Source organism: Haematobia irritans, chromosome 4, assembly GCF_050003625.1.
Source record: "Haematobia irritans isolate KBUSLIRL chromosome 4, ASM5000362v1, whole genome shotgun sequence".
Taxonomy (NCBI): Eukaryota; Metazoa; Arthropoda; class Insecta; order Diptera; family Muscidae; genus Haematobia; species Haematobia irritans.
In genome coordinates, this window is record NC_134400.1 from 48,100,718 (window position 1) to 48,117,430 (window position 16,713).

The following is a 16,713-nucleotide window of genomic DNA, read 5'->3' on the forward strand; positions in this document are numbered from 1 at the left end:
GGATTAATGAAATATTTTCATTGGAGCCAAATTGTTGAAATTATTTCTTCAATTTGATGAAACATTTCATTTATTGATTATGAAACATTTCATCAACATTGAAGAAATTTCATTGGATTAATGTAATATTTTCATTAGAACCAAATTATTTCTTCAATTTGATGAAATATTTCATAAATTGTTTACAAAATATTTCTTCAAAATTGATGAAATTTCTAACTAACTATGAAATATTTTCTTTAATCAGAGCGAAATTAATGAAAATATTTCTTGAACTTGAAGAAATGTTTCATATATAACGTACAAAACATTTCTTCAAATTTGATGACATTACGGAAATGTGACAAAATTTGAAGAAAACATTTCTTTCTACATTCTATATGAAACATTTCCTCAAGTTGAAGACATATTTTCATTAATTCAGCTGAAATTAATAAAAATATTCAGAATTGATTAATATTCAATACGCGTAGGAAAAGTTACATAGGATATAATAACACATTTGTTTACATTTGAGTATTAGTTTTATTCATGAATGTATTATTGCATGTTATATGAAAAGTGTATGTTAATTTTAAATTTTGAATTTTTAAGGTTTTTGGTTCTTACAAATATATAAAGTACGTTTTTGTTACAGCAAAATTAAAATTAATTCATGTATGGTTAAATTAATATATATTTAATCAAATAATATAATTAAATTAATGAAATATTCAATTAATATAATTATTAAAAACGTATAATATAATTATTAAAAACGTATATGTAAAATAAATTGGGATTTTGATCTTTAGTGACATTTATAGCTTCAAAAACTTAAAATCTTTGTAACGGTCTATAAATATAGAAATATCTTATTGATACATGCTTATATGTTGTCAATTTTGGTAAGTTCGTCTAAGAGAATTGAGCATCTTGAATTATCCTTAGTGTTTCCTTTAATTTCGAATAGGTAGTTCTCAATAAAAGACATAAAATTTTCACAAGCATTTGGATACTTCAAATTGAAGACATGCAATACTTTGAAGCAAACGTCTACAGATTTCAAGAAATTTGCACATTCTATAAACGCTCCATCTATGTATACAAATACAGGCTCAATTTTTGTTTCGATACTTCCAACACCTAAAATAAATGGCTGAATGTTTTCCTTTTTCTGCTTTAAGTTGTCCAAATAATTTTCTAGCGCTTGCATAGTTGTGTCGGTATAAAAAAATGAATTTTGAGAATCTTGGATTGTATATCGCACAGATATTTTTTTCCCCGCTTCATTTTTCGAAACACGTCTGGCAGTTGGTATTAAATAATAATGTAGACACCACAATATTTTTACTGCAAACATATCAGGATCTGAAATTAAAATATTAAGTATTTTTGGATATGAAGTTCGATAATTTAAAAAAAATGTTTACCTTTCTGTGCTGCATCATTATTAAGAGAATTGATCAATTTTGTTGGTATGTCGTCCTTGAAATGATTGGATTTTTTTAAAAGTAAAAAAATACGCATAATCTTTTCATTCCAGTTTTCAATTTTATCGTGATTGGGATGGATTCGTTCGAAGTCAATATCTATCTGCGAAAGTCGTTAATCTATAAATATCAAAACAAACAACAATATAAATATATACATACCAGTACAGATGCGTCGTTCCGTTTATATTGGGGCCATTTTGTTAAAATATCTCCAATATTCTGACATTCTTCAAAAATTTGTTTTAGGCGAAATTGTGAACAAGCGCCCCATTTGGAGTAAAATAAGTCTATATTTAACTTCTCATATTTAAGTTTTCTAATCACAGTTTGGGCGTCCTCTTCTGGGTCTGGAAAAATAATAGAAATTAAACGAAATGATTTAGACAACACACTAATTAACTTACGAAACTCAATTTTAGATATTTGTCTTTCACGAGCTTTTACCATGTCCGTACTTCTCTCCTTTAAAATGGAACGTGAAAGTCTTTTAGAGTTGTGAAATTTGGCATAGATTTTCCCACGTCGTTCGGTACGGTAGTATGTCAACTTTTCCTTTGGATACATCTCTAAAATTTGATTTTCAAGTTGGTAGCTAGTCGTAAGCGACATCTGGAGGTCCTTTTTTTGGAAATATTGAACAATTAAATGGATGAGTGTTTGTCTCTCATCATCCGTTAACATTGCCTTATTCGATGAGGCTTCAATTAATAACCTTCCTTTGTTGTGGTCTTTTAGGATGTCTGTTAGTCTAATATTTCGTATATCTTCTGTGTCTGAAGATTCGAGTGTTGATTGTGAATACGTTATTTTTGCAGAACTTGGTGACAACGATGGGGACTCGCGGGTATTGGTAGAGAAATATCCACGAGAAATAGGTAACTTTATCTCATCTCTCCACCTTTGGAAATGAATTGTAAACTTAAATTTATCGCCCAAACTCCAAGGCATTGTTAATTCCTCCAATTGTTGAAAATTCATGATTTTTAAAATATCAACTGTAATCTTTTCTTCTGTAAAGATCTAATTATTTTAGATTTTAATCTGGGTGTTTAACAAATTACCTTTTAAAATTTCCCATTTGTGTCCCATTTCCCAAGATGTGAGTAGCTCCTTCAAGATAAAATAAGAATCGTTCCTTCTTTCAACATCGTCAGAAGACATCTTGTTCTTCTCTGTACAAAGGAAAGTTACTTCCGCATCGCTATCACTTGATGAATATTCAGACATGATACTTTTTTTTAATAAAAATGCAGAAAATAATTTGAATTAATAAAAATGTGTATTTTTGATTAATTTTGTTAAAACAAACTAAATTTTGGAAGTAAAATGTTGTAAATAAAATGAAATTCCTTTTATGCTAACAGGTAAAAAATGGATCAATTAATTTCACGTTGAGAAGTTTCTTGAAATTGCAACACCTATTTTAACACTAACTTTTTTAAATGGTTTTTTATTTTAAATATTCTTTGAATCGAAGCATAAACTTTCCCTCTGCGGTTCCAATGACAGTAATTGGTGGACCGATTAAGTTTTTTATTTGTATGATCTTCAGTTCACCCATAGATTTCACATCAATTTCATGTGCTTTAAAATGAGGGTTGAAATGAATGCAATTTATTTTTTGACAGAATAAATAAGGTTCGTTCTCGTCAATAATAATGTTATTAATTTTGAATACTTCGTAACCAATATCATTGGTGACAACATAATAACCAGATTTATAAGTTATATTCTGATAAATTGCTTGGGTAAATGATTTTATATTAGTGATAGGTTTCTGCAGAAATGCCTCCACTAAGTCTCCAGCAGTTAACGTAGACTCATGATTTTCCGAACAATGGAGCTGTTTGTGTTTGGAATCTTTCATAAGATAATTGGCAAATGTAAACTGATATTTTCGAAATATAGACAAAGTTATGTTTCTTCTTGATGTGATTGTTCGGGCATACTGCTTAAAACTTTTGTGTTTAGCTTCGAAAGGAAAACACCAAAAGTTTCTAACTGGTCCACATAAATTCATTACTTCGTGGTAATGGGTCAATAAATGGAATTTGGGTTTTAAACTGTCTTTAAATAATTTAATGTACAAAGCATTATGTTTTTCAACATTTTGCTTAAACATATCAATGGTCGATTGATTTACCGTGAAGCATAATATAGTATTCAATATATCTATTAAAATATGCAGAAAAGACCATACTTGATCATCTTCCGGAACTAAATCACCAATCATTATAGGAAAATACATTGCAAATGTTAACATTTCCCTAGCGCTCATTTTTAAGTGTTTGTCCTTTAAATGCAGGTTCGTTATATCTTTAGCAATGTTGCCGATCTCAAGTTCACCGTATTCAAATGTTCGTTTGCGTTTGTTTAGAGTTTTTAGAGAGAAATATTTTTTTTCTTTTATAAAATACGATATTGCTTGGGTTAAGTCGTAATGGCACACACCCTCAAGAATGTCATGCATGGCATCTACACTCACGTTATGAACAACGTGAAATGACGGAATTTGGTTAAAATGACATTTTTCTACAATACCGGTTTTTTGAGGATCATCCAACTTTACATCGACTTCATATGATTTGCATGTGCGCCATTTCTTAGGATTAGATGCGACTGCTGTTTCACTTGTTTTTTTATTAATACTACAAAAACGACAAAATACACTATTGAAAGATTTTTGAAATCCAAGCAACGTATTGAGTCCTAAATTATCCCCTAGTATTAGAGCCAGTATAAAATAGAGGGAAAAAATCTCATTATTTGCACCCCTAATTTGTATTCCGTGTGTTTCTAAAAAAATTATTTGGTCTATGAGCGGCTGTAGACATTTTTCATTGCCAATATCTTCTAAATCTTTTGTCTTTATGGATGCAAATAAGAAAATGTTTTCCAACTTTGTGTCATTGAATTCGAAGCACGGGAAAGAAATGTAAAAATTGCAAATTTTGTGTGTGGTTGCATGTGAACCTAAGGGATTGTTTACCTCAAATTCGTCAGCGTACAAAAAATAAGGAATTATAGTTCGATTCGTATACATATCACACTTCTTCCTCCAAATTTCACCCTGCGTAATATTTCTAAAAGTTGTTTCATTTTTGAGTTTTGTTATATTCGATATCATATTTAAATAATTTCTATCCTTTTCCAAAATTTTTGTAAACATAAAAGCAATTGGCATTGTTGTTATTTTTAATTCTTTTACAATATGATTTAACTTACCGTTTTTATGAGTAACCGTGCTTTTGATATCGATAGTAAAATCTTCCAAATCTTTTGTGTGATCTTTTTCTTTTAATTCTTTATATACCAGGTGTTCACTTTTAAAAGCCCTTAAAGAAGTAAGACATTCCGTAATTAAAAAACAAAATTCTGCATATAAGTATCCACTCAAATTGTTTCCAAAATCACGGAAAGCATCAAAAAGTGGTTCAATTATTAATTTAATCACGCTTTCGTGAATATTTTGCGCGTCTTTTCGGCACAAATTTTCCTTTCCATATAAGCCCGTAACAAATTCTAAAACATTTGATTTTAATACATTAATTTTTCACGGCCACTTCCACTGTTAATTGCTGCTTTTGCGCTATTTTCGTATTCTATATATTCGATGCATTCTCCATTGTTCACTTCCAAATTTTTTTTTGTATCACCACTGTTTTCCACTGTTTTATGTTTTGTTTTGTATTCTGCTTGTGCATGATCAGCATGATTTTTTTTCACATGTTTTTGGAAACGATTTGAGTGTCCATACGACTGTCCACAACAGAAATAATTATCGGTTTTCTTTAATAAATGGTTCACTTTCAAATGTTTGAATAATTTCATATGTTCTTTAAAGTCTTGTTTGCATAAAAAACACAACATTTTAACCAGTTTCTTAAAAAATTACCACTCTCACACAAATTCCACTATTTTACCATGACACGACCGTTCGACGAGAAAGCTAAGAACACACTGACTAGTTAGAGAGAGAATTACCAAATGAACTTATTTTGTTGTTGGTTTGCTCCAAACAGCGCTTAAAGGCATAAAGAAAGAAATTTGTTAAATTCTATTGTTTTATTTTGTATATAAAAACAGTAATTATTTATTTATTTTATCAATATTTATTTAAATATTTGGGAATTTTAAAACATCAGGTAAATGTTATGAAACTTTCTTCAAAATTGATGAAATTTTCTTCAATTTGACGAAATCTTATGAAATTTCATCAAAATTAATGACGGCTTCATAAAAATTGATGAAAATTTCATCAAAATGAAGAAAAGTGAAGAAATTTTCATCAAATTAAAGAAAAATTCTTCAAAATTTAATGAGTATCGGAAAAATTAAAATGTTATATAAGTTTTATGAAAATTTCTTCAAAATTGATGAAATTTTCTTCAATTTGATGAAATGTTATGAAATTTCATCAAAATTGATGAAATTTTCATAAAAGTTTATGAAAATTTCATCAAAATGAAGAAAAGTGAAGAAATTTTCATCAAAGTGAAGAAAATTTCTTCTCAATTTCGAGAGTATTGCGAAATAACAAAAAACGGTATATTTAATGAAACTTTCATCTAAATTGATGAAATTGTCTTTAATTCGAAATTTTATATATTTAAACAGTTCCATCAAATTTTATGAAATTTGGTTGACGACACATTTCAAAAAAGTTATGAAGAAGTGATGAACTGTTTATGAAACATTTTCATCGTTTTTTCAACAAAACAGTTTTTCAAATGTATGAAAATGTCATGCATTTGAGGAAAATTTTCATCAAACTTCATGACGAAGTGATGAAGAAATAATGAAATGTTTATGAATCAGATTCATCATTTTTTGTTTAAAAATTTTCTTAAAATATATGAAAATTTCATATAATTGATAAACAATTTCATCAATTTTTTGAAATTGGTTTGATGAAATGTTTATGAAAGATTTTCATCATTTTTCATCAACATTGATTTTCAAATGTATGAAAATTTCATTAGTTAAATGAAAACGTTCATCAAATTTGATGACGAAGTGATGAAGAAGAAATGTAATGCCTATGAAATATTTTCATCAATTTTTTTCCCAAAATTTTCTTCAAATATATGAAAATTTCATATAAATGATGAATCTTTTCATCAAATTTGTTGAAATCGAGTTGATGAAACATTCCCATGAAGTTATGTAGAAGTGATGAAATGTTTTTATGATGTGATGAAGAGTTGATGAAACTTTTTCATCATTTTTTCTCAAAAATTTCTTCAAATCTATGAAAATTTCATTCATCTGATGAAATTTTTCATCAAATTTGATGATGAAAATTTTGATGAAGTGATGAAGAAGTGATGACTCGTTTTTATGAAGCGATGAAATGTTTATGAACCATTTTCATCATTTTTTCTCAAAAATTTCTTCAAATCAATGAAAATTTCATATATATGATGAAATTTTTCATCAAATTTGATGAAACTGGGTTGATGAACACGCTTCATCAAATTTGATGAAGGATATTTTTTTGAGTGTGGGTGCCGCATTTTTTAACAGTCGATCAAAAACGCATAAGAATGAACATTTCTCAAGCTTGTTTGGATCGTTTTAAGCGAAAAAGGTTTTAAAGTGTCGTTTCATAACTGTTGATGGGACATGGATCCACCACTATACTCCAGAGACAAAAGAACAATCCAAACAATGGACTGAAGCTGGAGGAAGTACCCCAAAGAAGGCAAAAACAATTCAATCGGCTGGTAAGGTTATGGCAACGGTTTTTTGGGACTTCAGAGGTATTTTATTGATTGACTATAACAATAAATTCAGAGTACTATTGCAACCTTTTGGATCAATTAAATGTACAAATTCGAGAAAAACGTCCTGGGTTACAACACAAAAAATAATTTTTCATCAAGACAACGCACCAGCGCACAAGAGTGTTTTAACAATGGCTAAAATCAACGAATTAAAGTACGAATTGCTTGACCACCGACCTTATTCTCCTGATTTAGCTCCCAGTGACTTTCACTTGTTCGCAACTCTAAAAAAAAATCCTTGCTGGTAAGCGTTTTACCTCAAATGAAGATGCAATTACAGTTGTAAACCACTATTTTGAAGACCTTGAGGAAAACTATTTTAATCAAGGGATAGAATTGCTAGAAAAGCGTTGGACTAAGTGTATTGAAGTTTCAGGAGATTATATTGAAAAATAAAAATATTTTTGAAAAACTAACTATTCTCTTTCATTGATAGGCTAAGAAGTTTCCGAACCGCCCTCGTATGTTAAGCACAATCTAGAGGACAGCATACGAATTCACAATGCCAGGATGACCAACTATAAGGGCCTGATAATAGGACTTTGCATCACCTATGCATATAGCCAAATTTTCTAAAAATATTGGAAAAAACCTCGACTCTTACATGTTCAAATTCGTGTGCGACAGCCTTTATGTTTCAAAAACTAAACTTAAAAACTTACGTATTTATACTAATCTACATTTCATAGTTATTGTATACGTTACGTTGCATAACCAAATACGATTTAATTTGGATGTGAAGATTTGTCCATCAAGTTTCGTTTTTGTTGTGCACGATCCTCTTTCTCTTCTTCTTTTTTCTTTGATTATCAATCCACGTCTTCAGTTGTTCTGGTGTTCGGTCGCTCAGAGCTGGATATTTTTGTATTGCGGCCAAATAATCGCCAAAGCTCGGTAAAACAAACATACCGCCGCTTTTTCCGGTTGTGTCCAACTTCTTAGTTGATTTCCTAAATACAATTATATAAATGTTGAAAATATTAGCTAATTTCTCTACACACAAAAAATTTTTTTTTGATTTCAATCACGAAAATCGGGGATTCAATCATTTTTTTAATTGAATCACGAAATGATAGTATCAATCACCCATTATGATTGAAAACCAACACGATTTTCAATTAAAAATTTAATTGACTTTTGTCACGGAATCAATTAATTGTGTGATTGAATCAATTAAAAACGTGATTGATTTTTAACATAAAATTCAATCACAGTTTGTAACGGGTAAAGTCGGTACCCTCGTTTTCCCCGACACCAGTCATTATGAATTTTCTTTTATTTTCTTTTTAATTTGAATTAATTGCTTTCTTTGTTTTTTGTTTATGAATTTCTGAATTAAAACGACTTAAGTTGATTTTAACCCTAATACCAGTTAACTTTTAATTTACTAATCCCATGCTCTCAGCGAGAAGTTTTCCCCATTATTTGCCGACCCTCATTCTTGTTTTGATACAAAACATCAAAACAAAGTACAGTTACTTTGACTGGAAGGGACACCTGCATTATGCTGGGCAAATTGTTGGTACCCCTTTACGACAGCCAGCATTCATTTCCAATCAAACACGGCAGAGGGACGGCAGAAACATAATTCATAAAAGGCGGTAAAGTTGGAGTGGAGAAGAATTTTTAGAGTCAGTCTGTGAAAGAGGTTTGGAGTGTCAACAAGGCGAGCGGTAAGTAGAGTGATATTTGTGATTATTTTTTTGCTTGTGGCCAACAACAATATCAGTGTGACACGGGATAACTGGACATGTGGTTAACAAATTATTGAACCGAGAACACGTGCTTGTGTTAGTTTTCTTTACTGAATTTCGTTTTGCGTGACTTGCCCTCGCGTGTTCCTTTTGTGTAAATCACGGACTTAAACAGGTCGTGACGCGCCGTGACCCACCGTGGCTTGCCCTTGCGTGTTCTTCTCGTTGAAATCACGGACTTAAACAGGTCGTGACGCGCCGTGACCCACCGTGACCTGCCCTCGCGTGTTCCTTTCGTTGAAATCACGGACTTAAACAGGTCGTGACGCGCCGTGACCCACCGTGACCTGCCCTCGCGTGTTCCTTTCGTTGAAATCACGGACTTAAACAGGTTGTGACGCGCCGTGACCCATCGTGACTTGCCCTCGCGTGTTCCTTTTGTTGAAATCACGGACTTAAACAGGTCGTGACTCACCGTGACTTGCCTTCGCGTATTCTTTTCGTTGAAATCACGGACTTAAACAGGTCGTGACGCGCCGTGATCCACCGTGACTTGCCCTCGTGTGTTCCTTTGTTTAAATCACGGACTTAAACAGGTCGTGACGCGCCGTGACCCACCGTGACTTGCCCTCGCGTGTTCCTTTTGTCGAAATCACGGACTTAAATAGGTCGTGACGCGCCGTGACCCACCGTGACCTGCCCTCGCGTGTTCCTTTCGTTTAAATCACGGACTTAAACAGGTCGTGACGCGCCGTGACCCACCGTGACTTGCCCTCGCGTGTTCCTTTTGTCGAAATCACGGACTTAAATAGGTCGTGACGCGCCGTGACTTGCCCTCGCGTGTTCCTTTTGTCGAAATCACGGACTTAAATCGGTCGTGACGCGCCGTGACCCACCGTGACTTGCCCTCGCGTGTTCCTTTTGTCGAAATCACGGACTTAAATAGGTCGTGACGCGCCGTGACCCACCGTGACTTGCCCTCGCGTGTTCCTTTTGTCGAAATCACGGACTTAAATAGGTCGTGACGCGCCGTGACCCACCGTGACTTGCCCTCGCGTGTTTCTTTTGTCGAAATCACGGACTTAAATCGGTCGTGACGCGCCGTGACCCACCGTGACTTGCCCTCGCGTGTTCCTTTTGTCTAACTCACGGACTTAAACAGGTCGTGACTCACCGTGACTTGCCTTCGTGTATTCTTTTCGTTGAAATCACGGACTTAAACAGGTCGTGACTCACCGTGACTTGCCTTCGCGTATTCTTTTCGTTGAAATCACGGACTTAAACAGGTCGTGACGCGCCGTGATCCACCGTGACTTGCCCTCGTGTGTTCCTTTGTTTAAATCACGGACTTAAACAGGTCGTGACGCGCCGTGACCCACCGTGACTTGCCCTCGCGTGTTCCTTTTGTCGAAATCACGGACTTAAATAGGTCGTGACGCGCCGTGACCCACCGTGACCTGCCCTCGCGTGTTCCTTTCGTTTAAATCACGGACTTAAACAGGTCGTGACGCGCCGTGACCCACCGTGACTTGCCCTCGCGTGTTCCTTTTGTCGAAATCACGGACTTAAATAGGTCGTGACGCGCCGTGACCCACCGTGACTTGCCCTCGCGTGTTCCTTTTGTCGAAATCACGGACTTAAATCGGTCGTGACGCGCCGTGACCCACCGTGACTTGCCCTCGCGTGTTCCTTTTGTCGAAATCACTGACTTAAATAGGTCGTGACGCGCCGTGACCCACCGTGACTTGCCCTCGCGTGTTCCTTTTGTCGAAATCACGGACTTAAATAGGTCGTGACGCGCCGTGACCCACCGTGACTTGCCCTCGCGTGTTCCTTTTGTCGAAATCACGGACTTAAATAGGTCGTGACGCGCCGTGACCCACCGTGACTTGCCCTCGCGTGTTCCTTTTGTCGAAATCACGGACTTAAATAGGTCGTGACGCGCCGTGACCCACCGTGACTTGCCCTCGCGTGTTTCTTTTGTCGAAATCACGGACTTAAATCGGTCGTGACGCGCCGTGACCCACCGTGACTTGCCCTCGCGTGTTCCTTTTGTCTAACTCACGGACTTAAACAGGTCGTGACTCACCGTGACTTGCCTTCGTGTATTCTTTTCGTTGAAATCACGGACTTAAACAGGTCGTGACTCACCGTGACTTGCCTTCGCGTATTCTTTTCGTTGAAATCACGGACTTAAACAGGTCGTGACGCGCCGTGATCCACCGTGACTTGCCCTCGTGTGTTCCTTTGTTTAAATCACGGACTTAAACAGGTCGTGACGCGCCGTGACCCACCGTGACTTGCCCTCGCGTGTTCCTTTTGTCGAAATCACGGACTTAAATAGGTCGTGACGCGCCGTGACCCACCGTGACCTGCCCTCGCGTGTTCCTTTCGTTTAAATCACGGACTTAAACAGGTCGTGACGCGCCGTGACCCACCGTGACTTGCCCTCGCGTGTTCCTTTTGTCGAACTCACGGACTTAAATAGGTCGTGACGCGCCGTGACCCACCGTGACTTGCCCTCGCGTGTTCCTTTTGTCGAAATCACGGACTTAAATCGGTCGTGACGCGCCGTGACCCACCGTGACTTGCCCTCGCGTGTTCCTTTTGTCTAAATCACGGACTTAAACAGGTCGTGACTCACCGTGACTTGCCTTCGTGTATTCTTTTCGTTGAAATCACGGACGTAAACAGGTCGTGACTCACCGTGACTTGCCTTCGCGTATTCTTTTCGTTGAAATCACGGACTTAAACAGGTCGTGACGCGCCGTGATCCACCGTGACTTGCCCTCGTGTGTTCCTTTGTTTAAATCACGGACTTAAACAGGTCGTGACGCACCGTGACCCACCGTGACTTACTCTCGCGCATTATCATTGTAGAAATCACGGACTTAGACAGGTCGTGGCCCGCCGTGACCCACCTCGACTTGACCCCGTGTATTCTTCCATTCCACTACGACTTTGGACGGACGTATCCCACATCTACACCTCGACTTGCCCAATTCACCACCCCCGTCGGCCTCGGGCCCCACGATTAGTCCTGCCACGCTGCTGCCCCTACGTGCTTAGGAAGACCGTTATACGAGGTAGCCCCGCCCACTCACGGACTTACCCAAAGGTCGTGACCGACAAGTATACTGAATACCGAGCACTTAGCCAGGTCTTGGACGAATAGTGAAGGCCGTCGTGATCCCTAGCCCTAAGTATAGAATTAAGTCCAGCTACGTGAACTAGAATAAAACTTGAAGTTTGAAGTAAAACCACCTTCCGTCTCTCTGTCACCTTTCTATCTTTATAAATTTCTGTGGCGATCCCTTCCCCCCGCGAGCGTACCCCAGCAACCGGAGGAAACTCGTCGTTACAGTGGCGCCCGAGCAGGGACAGAGAGAAAGGAGTGTATAAATTCATTTACGTAGCGGTAGACTTATCGACGGCAGGATGACGGCGACCCTACGTGTATCCTGGGCATACTCCTTGAGGAAGGACGAACTCATCGCTTACCTGACGGACTACCAACTAGACACGGAGGGCTCCGTGGATGAGCTCCGTCGACGATTTGCTGCGTTTTTGTCTGATAACCACACCGAGAAGGTCTTGGGCCGCCTCCTGGAACTCCAGGCCAAGCACGAAGGTGCAGTGAGTAAGTCGCCGGCCGTGAAGAACGCTCCAAGCATGGCGATTGCGACTGATAAGAGAATACCAACCGAACCCCCGACTGAGACCGAGTCTGAACGCCGTGCTGTCCCCTCCAACGCAGGGACAAACACCGGCCTATTTTCTCCTGATATCCGGTCAATCGCCGACCAAGTAAGAAAATGGGGAGTCCATTACGATGGGGAAAGGGGGCCGTTGGAGTTCATGGAACGCCTGGAGGAATTGGCCAGCATGTACGCTATAGAGATGGACGTGCTGCCAAGAATGATGCCTGAGGTGCTGACGGGAAAGGCTCTGGTATGGTACCGAACCGCCAACAAATCTTGGGATAATTGGAGATGTTTCAGGGAGGACTTTTTCAAGTTCTTCCTCCCCACGCGTTACTTCGAGCAATTGGAGGACGAGGTCCGAAAGCGACGCCAGAAACCCCGAGAAACCTTTAAAAACTATGCGTTAGCGATGCAGGACCTTATGCGTCATTGCGACTTCACCGAGGCCCAGAAAGTGGAACGAATATTCCGGAACGCCTTGCCGGAGTACCTGTGGTATATTCGGCGGAAAGATTTCCGAAGCTTACAGGATCTTCTAGAAATGGCGGAGGACTTGGAAAGCCTTCCCCAGCTAACAACTCATCCCCGTGAACAACATCGTAGGCTGGAACCGAACGACGAGCGTACTCGACCAGAACAAACCTTTAACTCCAGGACGGCATGCCGAAGGTGCGGCGAAAATGGTCACTACGCAGCGGAATGCCAGAACGAACCGATAATTTTCTGCTGGGAGTGTGGGAAACGAGGAGTGAGAACCATACACTGCTGCCGCCACAACTCGGGAAACGGAAACAGGACTCACCGCGGACGGATACCGGTGGGTCCCCAACCCAGTCAAACTTTCCGTCACTAACCACTTCTCTCCGTGTAGAGCCCACGAGACTGGTGGCGGACGTCGTTATTGGGGAACGACTGATATCGGCCACCATCGACACTGGCGCCACGGCCTCCTTCGTTAGCGGGAGCTTCGTGAGATCTATAGACGTCACGCATGACCTGACTCCTTACCCTACTGATGTTACGCTGGCCGACGGCTCCCGGTGCCATGTCCAAGAGGCCGTGGAGTTGCCAGTTGGGATCGGATCTCGTTGGTTGCGTACGCGGTTCCTTGTAATGCCAGAAGCCACGGAGGATGTCTTCCTCGGCCTGGATTTTCTTGCCAACGCGAAGGCGCTGCTTTTCGTCGCCGGACTTTCCTGCAGATTTGGCGCTAGCATGGGAAATAATCCGCAGCCGCCGACGACCCCACGACACCTTACCATCACGACTTCGTCCCCAGAGGCCGAGAGTAGCCCTAGTGAACCACGTACGACGGACGACCAGGAGTCATGCCCGGTAAGTGGAAACAGCATCACAGAACAGGTCGACATACGACGGTTCCTGGATGAAGAGCTAGACAAATTTAGAGGAATCAAGGGACTTTCCACTGCGGCCACGCACCGGATTGTCATGAAGGATGACCGGCCATTCAAGCTACGATATGCCGCCCGCAACCCTGCTATGCAAGCAATCATAGACGAGAAGATCAACGAACTACTTGCCGGCGGACTTATCGAGCCATCCCGCAGTCCTTACAGCTCTCCAATAACTCTCGCCCAAAAGAAAAACGGTACCTGGCGATTATGCATGGACTTCCGCCACCTTAACAGCAGGTCCGACCCAGACGCCTATCCCCTTCCGCGTATCTCCTCCATTCTGGACCGACTCAGGGAGGCCAAATACGTAAGCAGCCTCGACCTGAAGGATGGATACTGGCAGATCCCTATGGAGGAAGAAAGCAAGAAGTACACCGCCTTCACCGTGGCTGGACGTGGACTGTTCCAATGGCGAGTCATGCCCTTTGGGTTGCACTCCGCGCCCGCAACGTTTCAGCGAGCCCTTGACAGTGTCATCGGACCGGATCTGGAACCGTCGGCCTTCGCGTACCTAGATGACATCATTGTCATTGGTAAAACCGTGGAGGAGCATCTCACTAACTTACGGGAGGTGTTTCGAAGGCTACGCGCCGCTAATCTAAAGATAAACCCGGTCAAGTGTGAATTCTTCAGGCGAGAAACCAAATACCTGGGACACGTGGTAAGCGGAGAAGGGATTCACACAGATCCAGATAAAGTAGCCGCCATCATGGAGATGACAGCACCCCGAAACTTGAAAGAACTACGACGATTCCTTGGGGTAGTTTCTTGGTACAGGCGATTCGTCCCCGACTTTGCAACCCTGGCTCATCCTCTGACATCCTTACTCAAGAAGGGTAAACACTGGAGATGGACCGAGGACCAACAGACCGTCTTCGAGCTACTGAAGACAAGGCTGACCCAGGCCCCTATCCTGGCGTGCCCCGACTTCAACCGACCATTCACCCTGCAAACGGACGCCAGCGACTACGGATTGGGAGCCGTTCTTACTCAGGAGCTGGAGGACGGTGAACGAGTGATATCATACGCAAGCCGAACATTAAATGGCGCAGAGAAGAACTACTCGGCAACAGAGAAGGAGTGCTTAGCCATTGTGTGGGGCATTCGGAGGATGCGACCTTACCTGGAAGGCTACACGTTCCATGTCGTCACGGATCATCTCGCCTTGAAGTGGCTAAACTCCATCGACAACCCCACTGGTCGCCTGGCCAGGTGGGCGCTAGAGTTACAACAGTATCAATTTACGGTGAAATACCGGAAAGGGGGACTCAATGTAATTGCGGACGCCCTCTCACGTCACCCTGTGGAGTCGCTGCAAAGAGCTGTTTGCGAGGCACCTGGGGAATGCCCGTGGATACAGGCCAAGATGAAAGCCGTCCAAGCCGAGCCGGAGAAATTCCCGGACTATGCCATCGTGGGAAACCAACTGTACAAACGTTTCCAGAGAAATGCAAACAACGTGGACGACACCCCATGGAAGCTATGTGTACCTACGCACCTTCGCGGGCGAGTCCTGCAAGAAAATCATGACCAACCCACTGCCGGACATCTGGGTATAACCAAAACTTTAAACCGGGTTTGCAGCAGATATTATTGGCCAAAAATGGCGCGGGATGTATCCAGGTATGTAAAAGGATGCGAGTCGTGTCAGCGATATAAACCGAGTCAACTAGCGCCGGCGGGGAAAATGCTGGTCACTGTACCCGAAGAGCCATGGGCGACCGTCTGCGCGGATTTCGTCGGTCCTTTACCACGCAGCAAACATGGGAACACCATGCTTTTAGTTATCTTCGACCGATTCTCCAAATGGATCGAGCTAGTAGCGATGCGGAGGGCCACGGCAGAGGGAGTGGTAAAGGCTTTTCGGGAGCGAATTCTGGCCCGATTTGGGGTTCCCAAAGTACTGATAACGGACAACGGTACCCAATTCACCAGCAAGGTTCTGGACAAATACCTAAGGGACATTGGAGTACGAAGGCAGTTCACCGCACCGTATTGTCCCCAGGAAAACCCTACAGAGCGCGCCAATCGTACGATTAAGACAATAATCGCACAGGTCGTGGCGAACCAGCACAACAAGTGGGACGAACAGCTGCCGGAAATAACCCTCGCCTGTAACACCAGTGTATCGGAGTCCACCGGCTACAGCCCAGCATACTTGGTGCAATGTCGGGAGCCTCGACTGCCCAACGCGCTCTATGATGAAGTCACACCTGGTACTGGCACCCGGGCGAAGAAGCCCGAAGAACGGACCGACGACTTATTGACAATCTTTGAGCTTGTGCGGACTCAATTGGCTCGGGCTGCGGAAAAGCAACGACAACACTACAATCTAAGACGTAGATCGTGGAGACCGAGAGTAGGAGACGACGTCCTCGTCCGGCAACACCCGTTGTCGAAAGCATCGGAAAGTTTTACCGCCAAGTTGGCACCGAAGTATGATGGACCGTATAAGGTGCTGAGTTTTCTCTCTCCCGTGATTGCCAAACTGCGTGGGGCCGACAAAGGGGACGAACGGCCAGCTCATCTAAGCGATTTGAAACCATTCTTCCCTCAATCCATCTACACCACACCTAATTTTAATCTTCTTTGTCTTTCTCCAGATTCCACCACCAATCCAACAACAATGAGTTCCCCTG

At 40.8% G+C, this 16,713-nt stretch overlaps 1 protein-coding gene across 1 annotated transcript; it reads right to left on the minus strand.

The window, feature by feature from the left end:
• Positions 1-794: 794 nt before the first annotated feature.
• Positions 795-4,810, minus strand: LOC142234621 (uncharacterized). The gene is made up of 5 exons (XM_075305776.1): positions 4,701-4,810; positions 1,880-2,706; positions 1,635-1,822; positions 1,413-1,575; positions 795-1,350 (listed from the first exon to the last, which is right to left on the minus strand). The coding sequence occupies exons 2-5, from the start codon at positions 2,451-2,453 to the stop codon at positions 869-871; spliced, it is 1,407 nt and encodes a 468-aa protein (XP_075161891.1). The 5' UTR covers positions 2,454-2,706; positions 4,701-4,810; the 3' UTR covers positions 795-868.
• Positions 4,811-16,713: the final 11,903 nt, after the last annotated feature.